The sequence below is a fragment of the Pan troglodytes genome, chromosome 8, assembly GCF_028858775.2.
Source record: "Pan troglodytes isolate AG18354 chromosome 8, NHGRI_mPanTro3-v2.0_pri, whole genome shotgun sequence".
Classification (NCBI taxonomy): Eukaryota; Metazoa; Chordata; class Mammalia; order Primates; family Hominidae; genus Pan; species Pan troglodytes.
Window position 1 is genome coordinate 98,847,289 of NC_072406.2, and position 14,186 is coordinate 98,861,474.

General features: G+C 58.4%; 2 protein-coding genes across 5 annotated transcripts in view; both read left to right on the forward strand.

Moving 5' to 3' along the window:
- The first annotated feature begins 727 nt into the window (after window positions 1–727).
- OPN4 (opsin 4) lies at window positions 728–10,170 on the forward strand. The gene is made up of 9 exons (XM_016918798.4): window positions 728–871; window positions 2,099–2,244; window positions 3,963–4,096; window positions 4,415–4,618; window positions 5,228–5,399; window positions 5,826–5,990; window positions 7,214–7,321; window positions 8,185–8,365; window positions 9,591–10,170. The coding sequence occupies exons 1-9, from the start codon at window positions 728–730 to the stop codon at window positions 9,921–9,923; spliced, it is 1,587 nt and encodes a 528-aa protein (XP_016774287.3). The 3' UTR covers window positions 9,924–10,170.
- Window positions 10,171–12,680: 2,510 nt separating this feature from the next.
- The window catches only part of LDB3 (LIM domain binding 3), a 69,334-nt gene continuing 67,828 nt past the window's right edge, over window positions 12,681–14,186 (forward strand). Inside the window, exon 1 of one of the 4 annotated variants that reach the window (XM_054660310.2) lies at window positions 12,681–12,780. The gene's annotated coding sequence lies outside the window, so the exon portion shown is untranslated. The remainder of the gene's footprint in view (window positions 12,781–14,186) is intronic. The other 3 variants (XM_054660311.2, XM_054660312.2, XM_054660313.2) reach the window with 3 other exon arrangements.

The following is a 14,186-nucleotide window of genomic DNA, read 5'->3' on the forward strand; positions in this document are numbered from 1 at the left end:
ATCTCCCTTGAAACACATACACACTCACACACACACACATTCCCAACACCATCCCAGAAATCTTCCTTGAAACACACACACTCACGAACCCTCACACACACACGCACACATTCATGACACCATCCCAGAAATCTCCCTTGAAACACATACACACTCACATACACATTCACGCCATCATCCCAGAAGTCTCCTTTGAAACACACACTTTCACACACTCACACACACACTCACACTCACATTCACACCACCATCATCCAGAAATCTCCCTTAAAACACACACACTCACACACACATTCATGCCACCATCATTCCAGAAGTCTCCCTTGAAACACACACACACACACTCACACATACACATTCACGCCACCATCATCAGACCTTCGTAGATAGACACCCAGGGACCTTGGTCTGAGTGAGCTGGCGGCATGGAGCGACTGAGCATGTGCAGCTCCCGCACCGCTATATAAAGATGGGGATGAACTCTGTGGCTGTGAGTCACCATAATCGCGACACTCACTCCTTTGCGCTTCACCAGACACAGAGCAACCGCCAGCCCCAAGAGCAGCTCCAGGCTGGATCTGCGCCGGACACAGGAGAAAGCAGCGGGTAGGCTAAGCAGGGGTGCTGAGGATGGAGGAAAGTTGGGAGGCTGAGCACAGCTGAAGTCCTGAGCTCCCTGTGCCCTTGACTTCTCTGTGGGCTCGAGCAAGGACCATCCCAACTCAGGATGAACCCTCCTTCGGGGCCAAGAGTCCCGCCGAGCCCAACCCAAGAGCCCAGCTGCATGGCCACCCCAGCACCACCCAGCTGGTGGGACAGCTCCCAGAGCAGCATCTCCAGCCTGGGCCGGCTTCCATCCATCAGTCCCACAGTAAGCCTGGGCGAGCATGTGCATGCACAGAGCCTTCCCTGACCCCTTCCTGGTCCCCTCCTGGCCACACACAGGGGCTTTGACAGGGAGATAGAAAAGGTCTGAACTCTGCTGTGGGGCCTTGAGCCATTACTGGACCTCTCTGAGCCCGCCCCTGATAAACAGGCTGATAGAGGAGGGTGCAGGCAATGTCCTTCCTCATGGAGAGCATTCAAGGAACAGAAATGCCAGCCCTGAGGACAAGGGGCTGGAATGGCCAGACCTGTCCTTGGCTGCACTCATTCCTTTCAGAGGTTGCTCGGATGCCCCATGGAGCCCTCCAGGGAGGAGGGCACACCCTGGGCCTCTGGATCCGCCAAGCCCACAGTGAAGCCTTGGGTGCCTTCTGCCACCTCCATCATCCTAGCCCAGGCCCAGGGCCATATTCCATCAACACCACTGCTACCTGGGGAGGGCCGAGGGCACCCTCAGGACCTGGGGATGCTGGCCCAGGTGCTGGACAGGATGGGAAGGCTCCGGTAGCTATAGGGGCCACTGCGGCAGGACAGAGACCAAGCCACCCTCTCTTCCCCAGAAAGGGGTTAGGGTGGGAGGAGTCTTTAAATCCCTTTGTCCTGACCTGATATGGTCATGACCTCCCTTCAGTGACCCTGGGAGGCCTAAGCTTTCTTTCTAAAGGGAATTCCCTTCATTTTCATGCCAGGCATCAAGGTTAGCTGTACCCAGTTATGCTATTGGGCAATGCAGCTTCTCCTCTAAGGCTCAGTAGGGGACGGGACTCTTGAGAGGGGCTCCACCCGACTCAACACCCCAGCGTCTAGAGGCCTCAAAAACTGTCTTGGGCCCTTGGGCTGGAGTCCATACTGCAGGCAGGGATGCACCCAGGAGTTGGCTCTGTCTTCTCCCTAAGGAAAGATAGGGTGACCCGGGCCATGTCCCTGCTTGCCAGTCACATGTCTGTCTGTCCTACCAGCCTCCAGCAGGTGATCTGAGCCCACTCCTAGAAGGCCCCTGTGCCATGTTCTAGGAGCTTGGGCTGGACTTTAGAAAGGACCTGCACTTCCCTTCTGCTTTTGGCCACTTGCGAGCTATGTGTGCAACTGGCTTTGCCACTCTGAGCCTCAGTTTTCCCACCTGCCCTGTTGAGAATCCTAACTCTTCCTTCTCAGGACTATTTGAAGGTGACAAGCGATAACGTGATTCCCTCGTTTCTCTGTCTCTCCGCAGGCACCTGGGACTTGGGCTGCTGCCTGGGTCCCCCTCCCCACGGTTGATGTTCCAGACCATGCCCACTATACCCTGGGCACAGTGATCTTGCTGGTGGGACTCACGGGGATGCTGGGCAACCTGACGGTCATCTATACCTTCTGCAGGTGCCTGGTTGGTGGTGCTGGGCCCAGGGCACTGAGGGTGGCAGCCATGCAGACAGGGAAGAAAATGCAGGCAGGAATGTTGGCTCTAGCTCTGGCCAGGGCACTGTTGAGGCTAGGCAAGGAGGGCAGGGCCATGCCTTCGATGATCTCAGGCCCAGACCTTCCTGAAGGTCACGGAAAGGGCCAAAAATGGTCCAGGGAGACTTGACTGACTGGCACTAATTGAGACCCAGGTGCATCCTCTGTGGAGGGTGTGTGTGCCCAGAGTATGTGGGTCTCTGACCATTCTGCCCTGCTCTCAGCGCACCTCTGCCATCACCTGCCCCAGAGAGCATCCTCCCCCTGCCTTGAAGAGCAGCTCTAGGCCAGGCGTGGTGGCTCCCGCCTGTAATCCCAGCACTTTGGGAGGCCAAGGCGAGCAGATCACCTGAGATCAGGGTTCGAGACCAGCCTGGCCAATGTGGTGAAACCCCCGTCTCTACTAAAAATACAAAAATTAGCCAGGTGTGGTGGTGTGTGCCTATAATCCAAGCTGCTTGGGAGGCTGAGGCAGGAGAATCGCCTAAACCTGGGAGGCGGAGTTTGCAGTGAACCGAGATCATGCCACTGCACTCTAGCCTGGGCAACAGAACAAGACTCCATCTCAAAAAAAAAAAAGAGCAGCCCTGGGGACCAGCATCCTCAAGTCCCTCAAACACCCCTGACACCCACCCCCAGTGTCCCTCTCCATCTGCCCCCCTGCCTGGCTCAGTGGCTGAGACACGCAGGTGGAGAAGGGAACCCAGGCTGCAGGGCCACACAGCCCCCTGGCTCTCCCACCTGCCAGCTGAAGGACTGGGCACGTCATTTCTCCTCCTTGAGCTCACTTTTCTTTCCTGCAAAACAGAGCTGTGCTTCGTGGAGTCACTGTGATGATGCAGTAAGTTCACGGATGTGCGTTGCCCCACAGATGAGCCACTTACTGAGTGCTGTGCACCGGAGCAAGTCACTTCATGAGTGGGAGCATCTTGTCTGGAAAATGGGGACAATGACGCCTCCCTCAGGGTAGATGCAAAGATGGATGATGACAGGAGCTGAGGCTGGTGAAAGTGCCTGGCCCGGCCGTGGTGCACAGTCATCAGCTCCTCTGCCCTTGGCCATCCCCAAGCGTGAGGATTACAGAGACAGTGTGCAGGGCAGGGTCCAGGCAGGACGTGACACTGGAGGGAGAGTGGGAGGGGGACCCGAGGAGGAGGGAAGCGTGAGAAGCCATGGGAAAGCACAGTCAGGGCACGCGGGAGGAGGAGCCTAGGGAGAAACCTCTAGGGAGACCTTGGCCTAGAGGGACTCAAGGAAACCAGTGAATTGGTCAAGGAGATGGTGTGAGTCGTGCAGAGGAATTTAGAGGGCAAGAAGAGGAAACGACATGACCCAAGAACCGGCCTGCGCTGGGCCACGCCTCAGGTTTTGGAGAGAAACTGCCCCCTGCTTCTCTCTGAGGGAGCCGTCTTGGGGTCCTCACTCAGCAGACACTGCTGGGTTCAACAGCTGCTTGGCTGGTCCCTGCCCGACAGTGGGATAGCTCTGTGGCCCGGCAGCTCGTGCCTGTTTGCTTGCCCGTGTGTGTGTGCATGTGTGTGTGGCACGTGTGTGCCCATGCATACCTGAGGGGTGCGGGAAGCTCTCCATAGCTCTGGAGGTGTCAGGAAGCGCCTCCTAACAGCTTCTGATCCTCCCAGGAGCAGAAGCCTCCGGACACCTGCCAACATGTTCATTATCAACCTCGCGGTCAGCGACTTCCTCATGTCCTTCACCCAGGCCCCTGTCTTCTTCACCAGTAGCCTCTATAAGCAGTGGCTCTTTGGGGAGACAGGTAGATGCTGGGGCTCCCTTTTGCTGGAGGGAGGAGGAGGGTTTTGACCTGGGGATGCCCTCAATGGAGGGTGGCCCAAAGGAGGTGATTTGCTGCTTCTGGGCAGAGAGTGGGTAGCTGCCCTCAGTCCTGTGAGTAAGCAAGAAGGGAAGATGCAGTGTTGGTCCTAAGGCCTCTGCCAGCCTTGGCCAGATGTGGCAGGTGGAGGGGGTGGAGTGCGCTCAGTCCTGCTCTTCCTGTGAGGTGAGGGCCAGAGCAGAGTCTACCCTGTCCCCAGACCCTCCTCCCCAGGACTCAGAGCAGGGGCTGTGCCCACAGGCTGCGAGTTCTATGCCTTCTGTGGAGCTCTCTTTGGCATTTCCTCCATGATCACCCTGACGGCCATCGCCCTGGACCGCTACCTGGTAATCACACGCCCGCTGGCCACCTTTGGTGTGGCATCCAAGAGGCGTGCGGCATTTGTCCTGCTGGGCGTTTGGCTCTATGCCCTGGCCTGGAGTCTGCCACCCTTCTTCGGCTGGAGTAAGTGGGCTGCTGGAACTGGAAGGCGGGCAGATGGGCTGGGAGGGGCACATTCAAGGGGAAGTAGGTGGACTTGGGTCAGCCAGCTGGTGGGAGCAGGGTGCCCAGGAGCTACCTGAGCCTCAGGTGAGATGGACATTCAGGGGACATGACTGGCAGCAAGGGAAACTGACACTGCCCCATCAGGGGCCAAAGGATCTCCTGGGCAACTGATCCCAAAATACAAAGGCTTTCTGGGTGGGGCAAAGTGACAGGTACTTCTGATGCTGTGTCAGACTAGGCAGGGGGCTGGGGTGTGAGGACTCTGAAGGTGGAAAGGTGGAGAGCAAGGTAGTAGCCCTCCTGGGGTAAGACTAGGCCTCTGGCTGAAGCCCTGGCAAGCACAACCTTGAAGTTATGGTGAGCTTTCTGCTCAAATCTAGCAGGAATGGGAGGCAGTGGGCTTTTCAGGCCATCCCAGTTCCCTCCAGCTTCCTCACTGCATGGGACAGGGCCAGGTTAGGGCCAGGGCTGTGTATGGGGACCCGAATGCCACATACAAAGCTCCTGCCAGATAAGGAGCCCTGGTCAGTGCCGCCCCAAAGGCTGAGCACCTGCCCTGGCTCCCAGGCGCCTACGTGCCCGAGGGGTTGCTGACATCCTGCTCCTGGGACTACATGAGCTTCACGCCGGCCGTGCGTGCCTACACCATGCTTCTCTGCTGCTTCGTGTTCTTCCTCCCTCTGCTTATCATCATCTACTGCTACATCTTCATCTTCAGGGCCATCCGGGAGACAGGACGGTAAGAGCCGAGCATGGAGGGGAGCTACAGGAGGGGGACCGGCCCCTCGGCCAGGCGGCCCCTGCCCCACCACTCACACCTGCACCAGCCTACCAGAGCATGACCAGTGGGTGAAGGCAAGCTGAGCAAGTGCTTATGGGGCAGCAGTGTCTAGGGGAGCCTCAGGAGACAAGGGCTTCTGGGGCGGGCTTTTCGGCATGGCAGAGGGAGGAGAGAAGGCACACAGAATCAAGAGGGAGTAGGGGGCAGCTGAGACCTCATGTCACAGAAAACTTTCTGGAAGTCAGGGCTGCCTGCACTGGAAGGAATGACACTCTCCCGAGTGCCCTGCAAGGATAGTCCAGAGAGGCTCCCCAACAGCAGCCGTGACCCTGGTGCTGACTGCCACCCGACTAGGGTCAGACCTGGACGATGCGTCCTTCCTAGGGCTCTCCAGACCTTCGGGGCCTGCAAGGGCAATGGCGAGTCCCTGTGGCAGCGGCAGCGGCTGCAGAGCGAGTGCAAGATGGCCAAGATCATGCTGCTGGTCATCCTCCTCTTCGTGCTCTCCTGGGCTCCCTATTCCGCTGTGGCCCTGGTGGCCTTTGCTGGGTAAGCAGTGGCTAAAGGGTTGGGGAAGAGGCTGAAGGTGTGGGGGCAGGAGCAAGAAGCCTGGCCAGCCTCTCCTTCCCAGCCCAACCCCGGCCAGCCATCCTCGCACCCTAGGACCAGCTTCACAGCTTATTCTCTCCCTGGGTAAGGTGCCCAGCCCCGGGGTGGGTGGGGGGGCCACCTAGTTCCTGGAAGCACCAGGGCACATGCAGAGGAGCTCTGGGCCCCACAAAGCTTTGGGCGGACGGCCTGCCAGCCCCCTTTGGAACACACAGTTCCTCTTGAGGTCTCCTCCCTCTCTGCATGGGCTGTGGTTACATGACCAGAGGTGCTGCCCATCTCCAGGAATGGGTCCCTGAGAGCTGCCCTTCTAGCCCTTTGTGGCTAGAGTCTGGGGATTGTGACATCTGCAGCAGCACAGATGCATGCTCAACTTCAGAAGTGTTTTTGAGAAGTGAGGGCTATTAAACCCTGGAAGTGTTTAGATAGGAGACCTTCTTGTGGAGGAATGGCCTGGTCCCCCCAGGGCCCTACTGTGGGGTTTCTCTACAATAGCCAGGGCAAGAGAGGGCATCACGGTTGGGGTGGGGTGTGAGAAGAGCTAGGCAGAGGGTGCAAGGGCCAGAGTCAATGGGGGGAAGAGGGATATCGCCAGCAGCACAGGCTCCAAGGAACAGTGGACCTGGGAACCTCCACCCCAAATTCAGCACATCTTCCTTCCAGAGCTGCACCCTCAACCACCCACTGCTCCCTCCTACTCACTCAGATCAGAATTCTCCTGGCATAGGCCAGGCATGGTGGCTCACGCCTGTAATCCCAGCACTTTGGGAGGCCAAGGCAAGTGGATTACCTGAGGTCAGGAGTTCGAGATTAGCCTGGCCAAAATGGTGAAACCCCGTCTCTACTAAAAATACAAAAATTAGCCAGGTGTGGTGACAGGCACCTGTAGTCCCAGCTACTCCGGAGGCTGAGGCAGAAGAATTGCTTGAACTCAGGAAGCAGAGGTTGCAGTGAGCTGAGATCACACCACTGCCACTCCAGCATGGGCGACAGAGAAAAAAAAAAAAAAATTATCCTGGCACTGCCAATTCCTCCCTATGGGGCTGACTTAGCTGTGCTGGTTTGGGCTGGATTAGGATTTGGGCTTTGGCAGGGCCTGGCCCAGAAGAGAAGGTGTGTCAGGAGGGCCAGCTAGCTTGGGGACCACACCTTCTCTGTCCTAGGTACGCACACGTCCTGACACCCTACATGAGCTCGGTGCCAGCCGTCATCGCCAAGGCCTCTGCAATCCACAACCCCATCATTTATGCCATCACCCACCCCAAGTACAGGTGTGGCTCTTTTCCAGAACCCCACACCTTGGCCTCCAAGGGCCTGGCCTGCCGATGGGGGCAGAGGCCACCACCTTTCTGTCTCTCGTATGTGTGTTGAATGGGGGCCACCAGCAGCTGGGAGCGGCCAATGACACTGAGTGGGGTCTGGAGTTGGTGTGCCTCCCTCCCCCGCCCCAGCTTCCCAGGGGTCACGGTGTGGAGGGAGGTCAGGGTTCCCTGGGCAGTGTCCAATCCTAACTATGGGACCTTCAGACCTGGGGTGTAGGGCAGCCAGGACAGCCCTGTGAATTTAAGCACCCCCCCGCCCCGCCCTCCCCGATAGTGTCATCCTGAAGAAATCACAGCAGGGAGAGCTCAGCTCTGCTCCCAGGGCCTGGCAGGAGCCTGGGGTGGCTCTGGGCCAGTATGCATGCTGATAGCAACCCGGCAAGGCTGCTTCTCCCTTAGTGCTTCCTTTTGCCTGGTGGTGTCAGTCACTCACCACCTTCCCAAGGCCAGTGGCAGGCCTGAGCCCGTCTAGCACAGAGGCTGCTCCAGAGTGTCCCTGGTCTCCATTACCAGAGATGTGGCTTGAGCCAGCCACTGAGGGCTGGAACCAACATCCCCAGGCTCTCCCTGCATGCCTACCACCCAGAATCTCTCTGTCCCTCCCACCAGCCTTGTGAGCCTCTCAATCTCCCCACCCAGCATCTGTCTTTCTGTCCTCATCACCTGCCATGGTTCCCAGGGTCTGAGCCTCCCCATTTCCCCAGAGGCTCTCGGTCACTGCACATTAGGCCTCTACCAGCCTGTGCATCCATCCCCTCCCCTGCATCTGTCTGCCCATCCCCTGGCCCTAATCAGATGTGCGGCCCCTGCAGGGTGGCCATTGCCCAGCACCTGCCCTGCCTGGGGGTGCTACTGGGTGTATCACGCCGGCACAGTCGCCCCTACCCCAGCTACCGCTCCACCCACCGCTCCACGCTGATCAGCCACACCTCCAACCTCAGCTGGATCTCCATACGGAGGCGCCAGGAGTCCCTGGGCTCGGAGAGTGAGGTGGTAAGGATGCTGGGCCCTCGCCAGCTTGCACCTGGCCATCCCTTCCTCAGGCAGCCCTGGGGCTCTGGGGAAAACATAGGCCCTGGCAGGGCTGCCTCTGAGACTCAGGGACACTGAGGACGCTGGCACCCTGGCAGGAAGAGCCCCTCCCAACACCCCCATGAAGTTCATAATCCTCCCTGATAGGCAGGGGCACTAGGGCCAGAGAGGGGATGGTTTGGGGGTTCCCAGGAGCGGGGCCAGGATTGAACACAGGTCTTCCAACTCCAGGCCATCCTTTTCCATGCGACACTCTCCCTAGAGCCGCAGCCTGAAGAGATCAGCACATCTGGCTCTAGATAGGGCTCCAGAGAGACAAGGCAGGAGTTAGCTTGGAGCTCCTTGCTCCTCAGCATTAAGCCCCCTCCTCCTGGGAGACTTGAAGAGCTCACGGGGTGGGCATGGGCCCTGGAGATGGGAGATGTGGCTTTGAGCCTCAGCTTACCATGTGCTCACTGTGGGAGCCTGGGCAGGTCACTTACTCCCTCTGAGGCTCCACGTCCTCCTCTGAAAGGGAAAACAGGCTTCTCAGATCAACGCTGGCCAGGTGTGCCCAGGGATGGGTGTCAACCTTCCTCGGGGCCAGGTGTGCCCAGGGATGGGTGTCAGCCCTCCTCAGGGCCTGCAGCTCTGCTTCCCCTAGATGTCCCCAGGAAAGCTCCGTGCGCCACCGGCTCCTGTTCCCACCACACTTGGGCTCCTCCTTAATTCTACCTACGGAGCCCTCTATGGGCCTCAGCAAGACTGCCGCCGACTGACCGGCCAGCGATCTCCTCCCACTGCCCACATCCCTGGGGTTCTCGGTTGAGGGACTGAGAGAGGAGCTGTCAGAGGTCCCTCCTGTAAACCACTGTAGTGAATAACAAAGAGAAATCTAATCTGTTATTGGAGGCCTAGACCCTCGTGAAGACCACCCATCTATTCAAAAATATAAATAGCCACTTTCTTAGCAAGGTGTGCCGGTGTGCAGATGGGGAGCAAACCTGCACACACATACACACACCCTAGGACAGGCATGCACAATTTACGGGGCTTATTTGGTGACCGGCAACGGTGCAAATGGTGTCAGGGGCCTCCCACAATGAATACCTGTTGGGAGGATGGAGGAGGGCCTGGTGGGGTAAGGGCAGGAGCAAAGCTACGGACTGTCCCTCTCACCTCACAGTCACTCTCTCACCTCCCCCAGGGCTGGACACACATGGAGGCAGCAGCTGTGTGGGGAGCTGCCCAGCAAGCAAATGGGCGGTCCCTCTACGGTCAGGGTCTGGAGGACTTGGAAGCCAAGGCACCCCCCAGACCCCAGGGACACGAAGCAGAGACTCCAGGGAAGGTGACTGGGCCCGGTACCAGCCAATCCACAAAGGGGTGGGGGTTAGGGGCCAGTAGCCCAAGGAGAGGCCAGGAAAGAGAGACTTGTTCTCATGGGCAGGGGCGATATCCTCCAGGAATCACCTGCTCCCAGCACCTCCCAGCTTTTCCTTGTCCGCCTGGGGTTCTCTGTGACTCTGAGATGCTCTGAGCAGAGCCTGCATATGGTCTGCACATGTGTGTGTGTGTGTGTGATCATGCAACTCTGACTCTGCATGGTGCTGTTGGCTGTGCTGTGGCATGATAAGAGTACATGTGTGTGTTGATGAGGGTAGGAGGTCTGCAGCCGGCAGAGCATAGCTTGAGCATGTGTGTGGCCATGTGCCCAGCACATGCTCCATCACTGTAGCACCTGGCACATGCTCTGTCACTGTAACACCCAGTGACACGTGACTAAGCATGCCCTAATGTGTCTGCTTTAAGCTGCGCATGTGACTGAGTGTGGGTGGTATGTGCCTCTCTGTGTGACTGCGAGGTTGGACATACCTGGGGAGGAAGGGGCTGTAAGCTGTGGATGTGCTCACCATAAATGCCCTAAGATCAGGATGTCACCCGGAATACTTGTGGCTATTAAAAGAAGGCCAGCTGTCGGCCCAAGTGCCTATGGAACGGAATGTCGATGGCGATTAGAGAAGGCCATATTCTGGAACACTGGAAATGTCGTGTGCACAGGCTCCCAAGCAGCCCTTCGCCCCAGCTGACAGCTCCCCATCTGCCCCTCCTGTCACACCCACACAACACCCTCAGCTCAGCTCCTGGGCTCTCTCCAGCTTCCCTAGCTAGTCCAAGGCCAAAGGCACATTCCTGCCTGCCTTCCTTCCTGAGTGCTGTGCCCCTGTGCATCCAAGAATGAAAGCCCTGGGCTGTACCTGCAGTCGGGGAGCCTCAGCCTCCCTCAGCATTCCCCCCGGGGGCCCCGCACCCTGTCCTGGAGCCCAGGCACTGTGCATGCCATAAACGCCAGGACAAAGGCCTGGCAGTGACCCCCAGGCTGGCCAGGCACTGATGAAAGACACAGTGCCTGTCTTGGAGGGATAGGCTCAGGGGGGTTGCTGGGCAGCCATCAACAATCACCAAACACATGTGATAAGCGCTGCCATTGAGGTGTGAGCACGCAGGGTACTGAAAGCAGAGGCAAGTCCCTGAGGTTCCCCAGGAAGGTAGAGGTGAAGCAGGGATCTGCAGGCAGCAGGGGTGGGGAGTGGGGGGAGCACTGAGCTGTCCAGGATGAGGATACAGCCTGTGTGACTGTGCAAACACAGGGGCACAGGGGAGGGAGCTCAATATGTCCTGGAACAGGATGTCTCTCTGTGACCCTGGGAGCAGCCAGAGGGACCCTGGGGATTGGCAGTGGGGGACATAGGAGAAGGGAAGAGGGGGCGGAGGTGGTAGGAGCAGTGGGAAGGCCCCATCAGGGACTGGCTTAGGTGTCTCCAGACCTGACCTGGGGACAGGAAGCCCTGGGAGGGGGTTGGTTAGCTTTGCAGGGTGAAGACCAGAGAAGGAAGTGCTGCAGGGCAGGAAAGGAATGACCCATTTAAGGACAGCAGGAGCGGGGGTGATGCCAGAGTCTCCACATGTGGAAGAGAGGAGAGGATTGGATGGTGGGGGTGAGGATGGGTTCAGTTGTGACCCCGGGAGTCAAGAGCCCGGGGAGCATCCCAGGAGATGCTCTGTAGGCGGCGTTAGGCATTACCAGCTCTTACTCTGGGATGTGGACTCTGGGAAGGCCCATCCCTGACCCAGGACACAACCTGGCCCTTCCATGCAACCTCCCCCACTGCTCGGTGACCCAGTGTGTGGAGGGTCATCGGGAGACTGCCCCCAGTGAACTGCTCCTCAGCTAAACAGATGTGTGCTGTTTGTTTGCAGACCAAGGGGCTGATCCCCAGCCAGGACCCCAGGATGTAGGACGCCCACTGGCTCTCCCTTTCTTCTGAGACACATCCAGCCCCCCCACGTCTCCCTCATATACACAGACCCAGGATTACGCTGTGAGCCTGCAGGCTTTGGAAGTGGCCCTGTCACCCGTGCTGCACGGGATTCGCAGCCCCAGCCCCATGTCCCCTCTCCACACCTCAAAACTCCTGCCCCATAACGTCCTCCGCATCCACTTTCCAGCTCAGCAGCCGCACCCGAGGCTCAGCCTGAGGGGTGTGTGCCCAGGCCCTCCCACTTCCCGAGTTGTCTGCCTCTCCTCAAATGCTGTGTGCTGCAATTGTCCAGGCGAGGACAATGGTGATGGCTCCAGAGAACACACCAGCTATTTATGAGCCTCTGCCCCCAGGCTGGGCCTGTCACTGGCATAGGAAGGCCAGCCCCGCATCTCCCACTGCCAACAGCTGAAGCCGAGCACAGACCTCCCTTTGCACGCTGGAACAGTTACTCACCTGTGGCTTCTTCCCCCAGTGTACCGTTCCACTGTGGCCCACATTCTTGTGCACGCGGGCATTTGCAGGCACGCTCTCGCGTAGTTCCCTATCTGAATGCACACCAAGCACATGCGTGCACACTCTGCGTCTGTGATTCATTTCATGTAGTGGTCTAAGCTCCTCCCAGGGCTGTGTGGATCTGACAGGGTATAGGAAAATAAAAAGCGGAGAAGGTGTCTTCAGACAAATATGGTCTCTACGTGTTGGTGCTGCTATGGGAGAGAGAACCAGGGCCTGGCCTCTGATGCCTCCAGCAACTTCACTTCCTCTCCTCCCTCTGTCCCCACTCTTGGGACTCTCACTCTGAGGCCCACCTCAAACTGCAAGGAGTACAGCAGAGAAGGGACAAAGGCCAGGCTGGCCTCCATCCCCACTCACTCCCCAGTGAGCCATTGAACTCCGCCCAGACCATGGGTACCAGCTGCTCTCTGACTGGCTTCACATCTCCCGAGGGAGGCGGATGGAGGGAGGCCGGCCTTCGCCTTTAAGAGCACTCTCCTGCCACCCCTCCCTTTCCCCAGAGGCGAGCTTCATCAGGCAGGAGCCAGAGGCCAGAGAGACAGCGTGCAGCTCCAGGTACAGCCTCCCCCAGCTCCCTGGCCCTGAGGGTGGGTGCCTTCCTTCTCCCACACTGGTTATGCCCTGCTGCTGAGTCCTCCCCAGCCTGGCAGGATGGACAGACACCCCTAGGAAAGGGAATAAGGCTGAAGTTAGGGATGAATGACATGGGGCTTTGCAGAGAGGGATAGGGAATGGTACGGGAAGGGATGCTGGCCATGGACTGCTGGCCTCCTGGGCTGGGCTGCATGATATAGGGTGAAGGAAGTGATTAAGCAGGGAAAAGGACACAGGTCTTTTCCTGACTTCTTCCACTTGATAGTTTTGTGACTTTGGGCAAGTGACAAAACAACCCCGTAATATGGGTGATCCTACCTTGTACCTTGCATGTGCCAGGCCCCAGGAGTGAGGCTGGAAGCTGAGAAATGACTCACACCCAGGCCTCTACTGACTCCTCAGGGTCCAAGCCAGAGCCCTCCAAGAGGGCCAGCAAGCAGCCAACCCAGTTGCCTCCCCTGAGCCTCAGTTTCTCCAACCAAGGAGCCAGGGTGGCCCTTGATCTATCTCCAGATCACATAGGGGCCTGAGGTCTTTCTTGGGGAAGGGGTTGGCCCAAAGACCGCACTGGCAGAAGTCCCAAGGTGCTGAGGCCCCCATCCAGAACACACTGTCTCTGGGGTACAGGCTGAACATGCCACACGTGCTTCCCCCTCCCTGCCTCTCCTGGCCCTGTGTCTAGCAGCTGAGCAAATGGCGTCTCCTCCCTTCTCCCTGCCCCCTGCCATTCCTGCGCAAAGGGCACGGGGCCTGGCGTGTGGCACTGGCAGCTGGAGCTTTCCATGCTGCCGTCAAGTTTTCCAGAGCACAAAGACAGGAGAGCCAGGAATAACTGGCTGGGCCCCCAGAGGGTCTGGAGGGGACGGGCCTGCCTCAGACCTGCTTTCAGACCCTATACCAAGGGGTGCAGGCAGAGGGCCAGCTGCCAAGGACCAGGGCTTTGGGAGGCTTCTGTGGCTACTGGGAGCCCATTATCTGGCATGCATTCTGTAGGAACCAGCCCAGGCTCCAGTGTGACCTGGGTCCACTCCTTGTGTGACCTTGGAGAAGTCATTTAACCTCCCTGAGCTTTGTCTCCTGCGGGCCCAGGTGGCAGCGTCTCAGGATCCCAGGGAGTGAAGGGCCCATACTGAGGTTGGCTATGCCCAGAGCTGCTGTTATGATGATCGTTTTTATGGCTGGACAACCCTGGGCCAGTCACAGACCAGCTGGAGGCTCAGCTCAAGCCAAGGCACCTCCAGGGCCCCATACTGGATAAAGCACAACCTCAGAATCCTGGCCAGGGACCACACAGCAGCAAAGCCCCTGCCCAAGGGAGCTCAGCCCCTGGTCTTCTGAGCAAGAGGATGGGTACCACTGGGCAGGAA

What these genes read in the sequence shown, in the direction of transcription:
- OPN4 (XM_016918798.4), top strand. Translation starts at nt 728, where the DNA reads ATGAACCCTCCTTCGGGGCCAAGAGTCCCGCCGAGCCCAACCCAAGAG. An exon ending in GCCACCCTTCTTCGGCTGGA is followed by an intron (nt 4,619 to 5,227) that starts GTAAGTGGGCTG and finishes CCTGGCTCCCAG; the next exon opens with GCGCCTACGTGCCCGAGGGG. An exon ending in GCCATCCGGGAGACAGGACG is followed by an intron (nt 5,400 to 5,825) that starts GTAAGAGCCGAG and finishes CGTCCTTCCTAG; the next exon opens with GGCTCTCCAGACCTTCGGGG.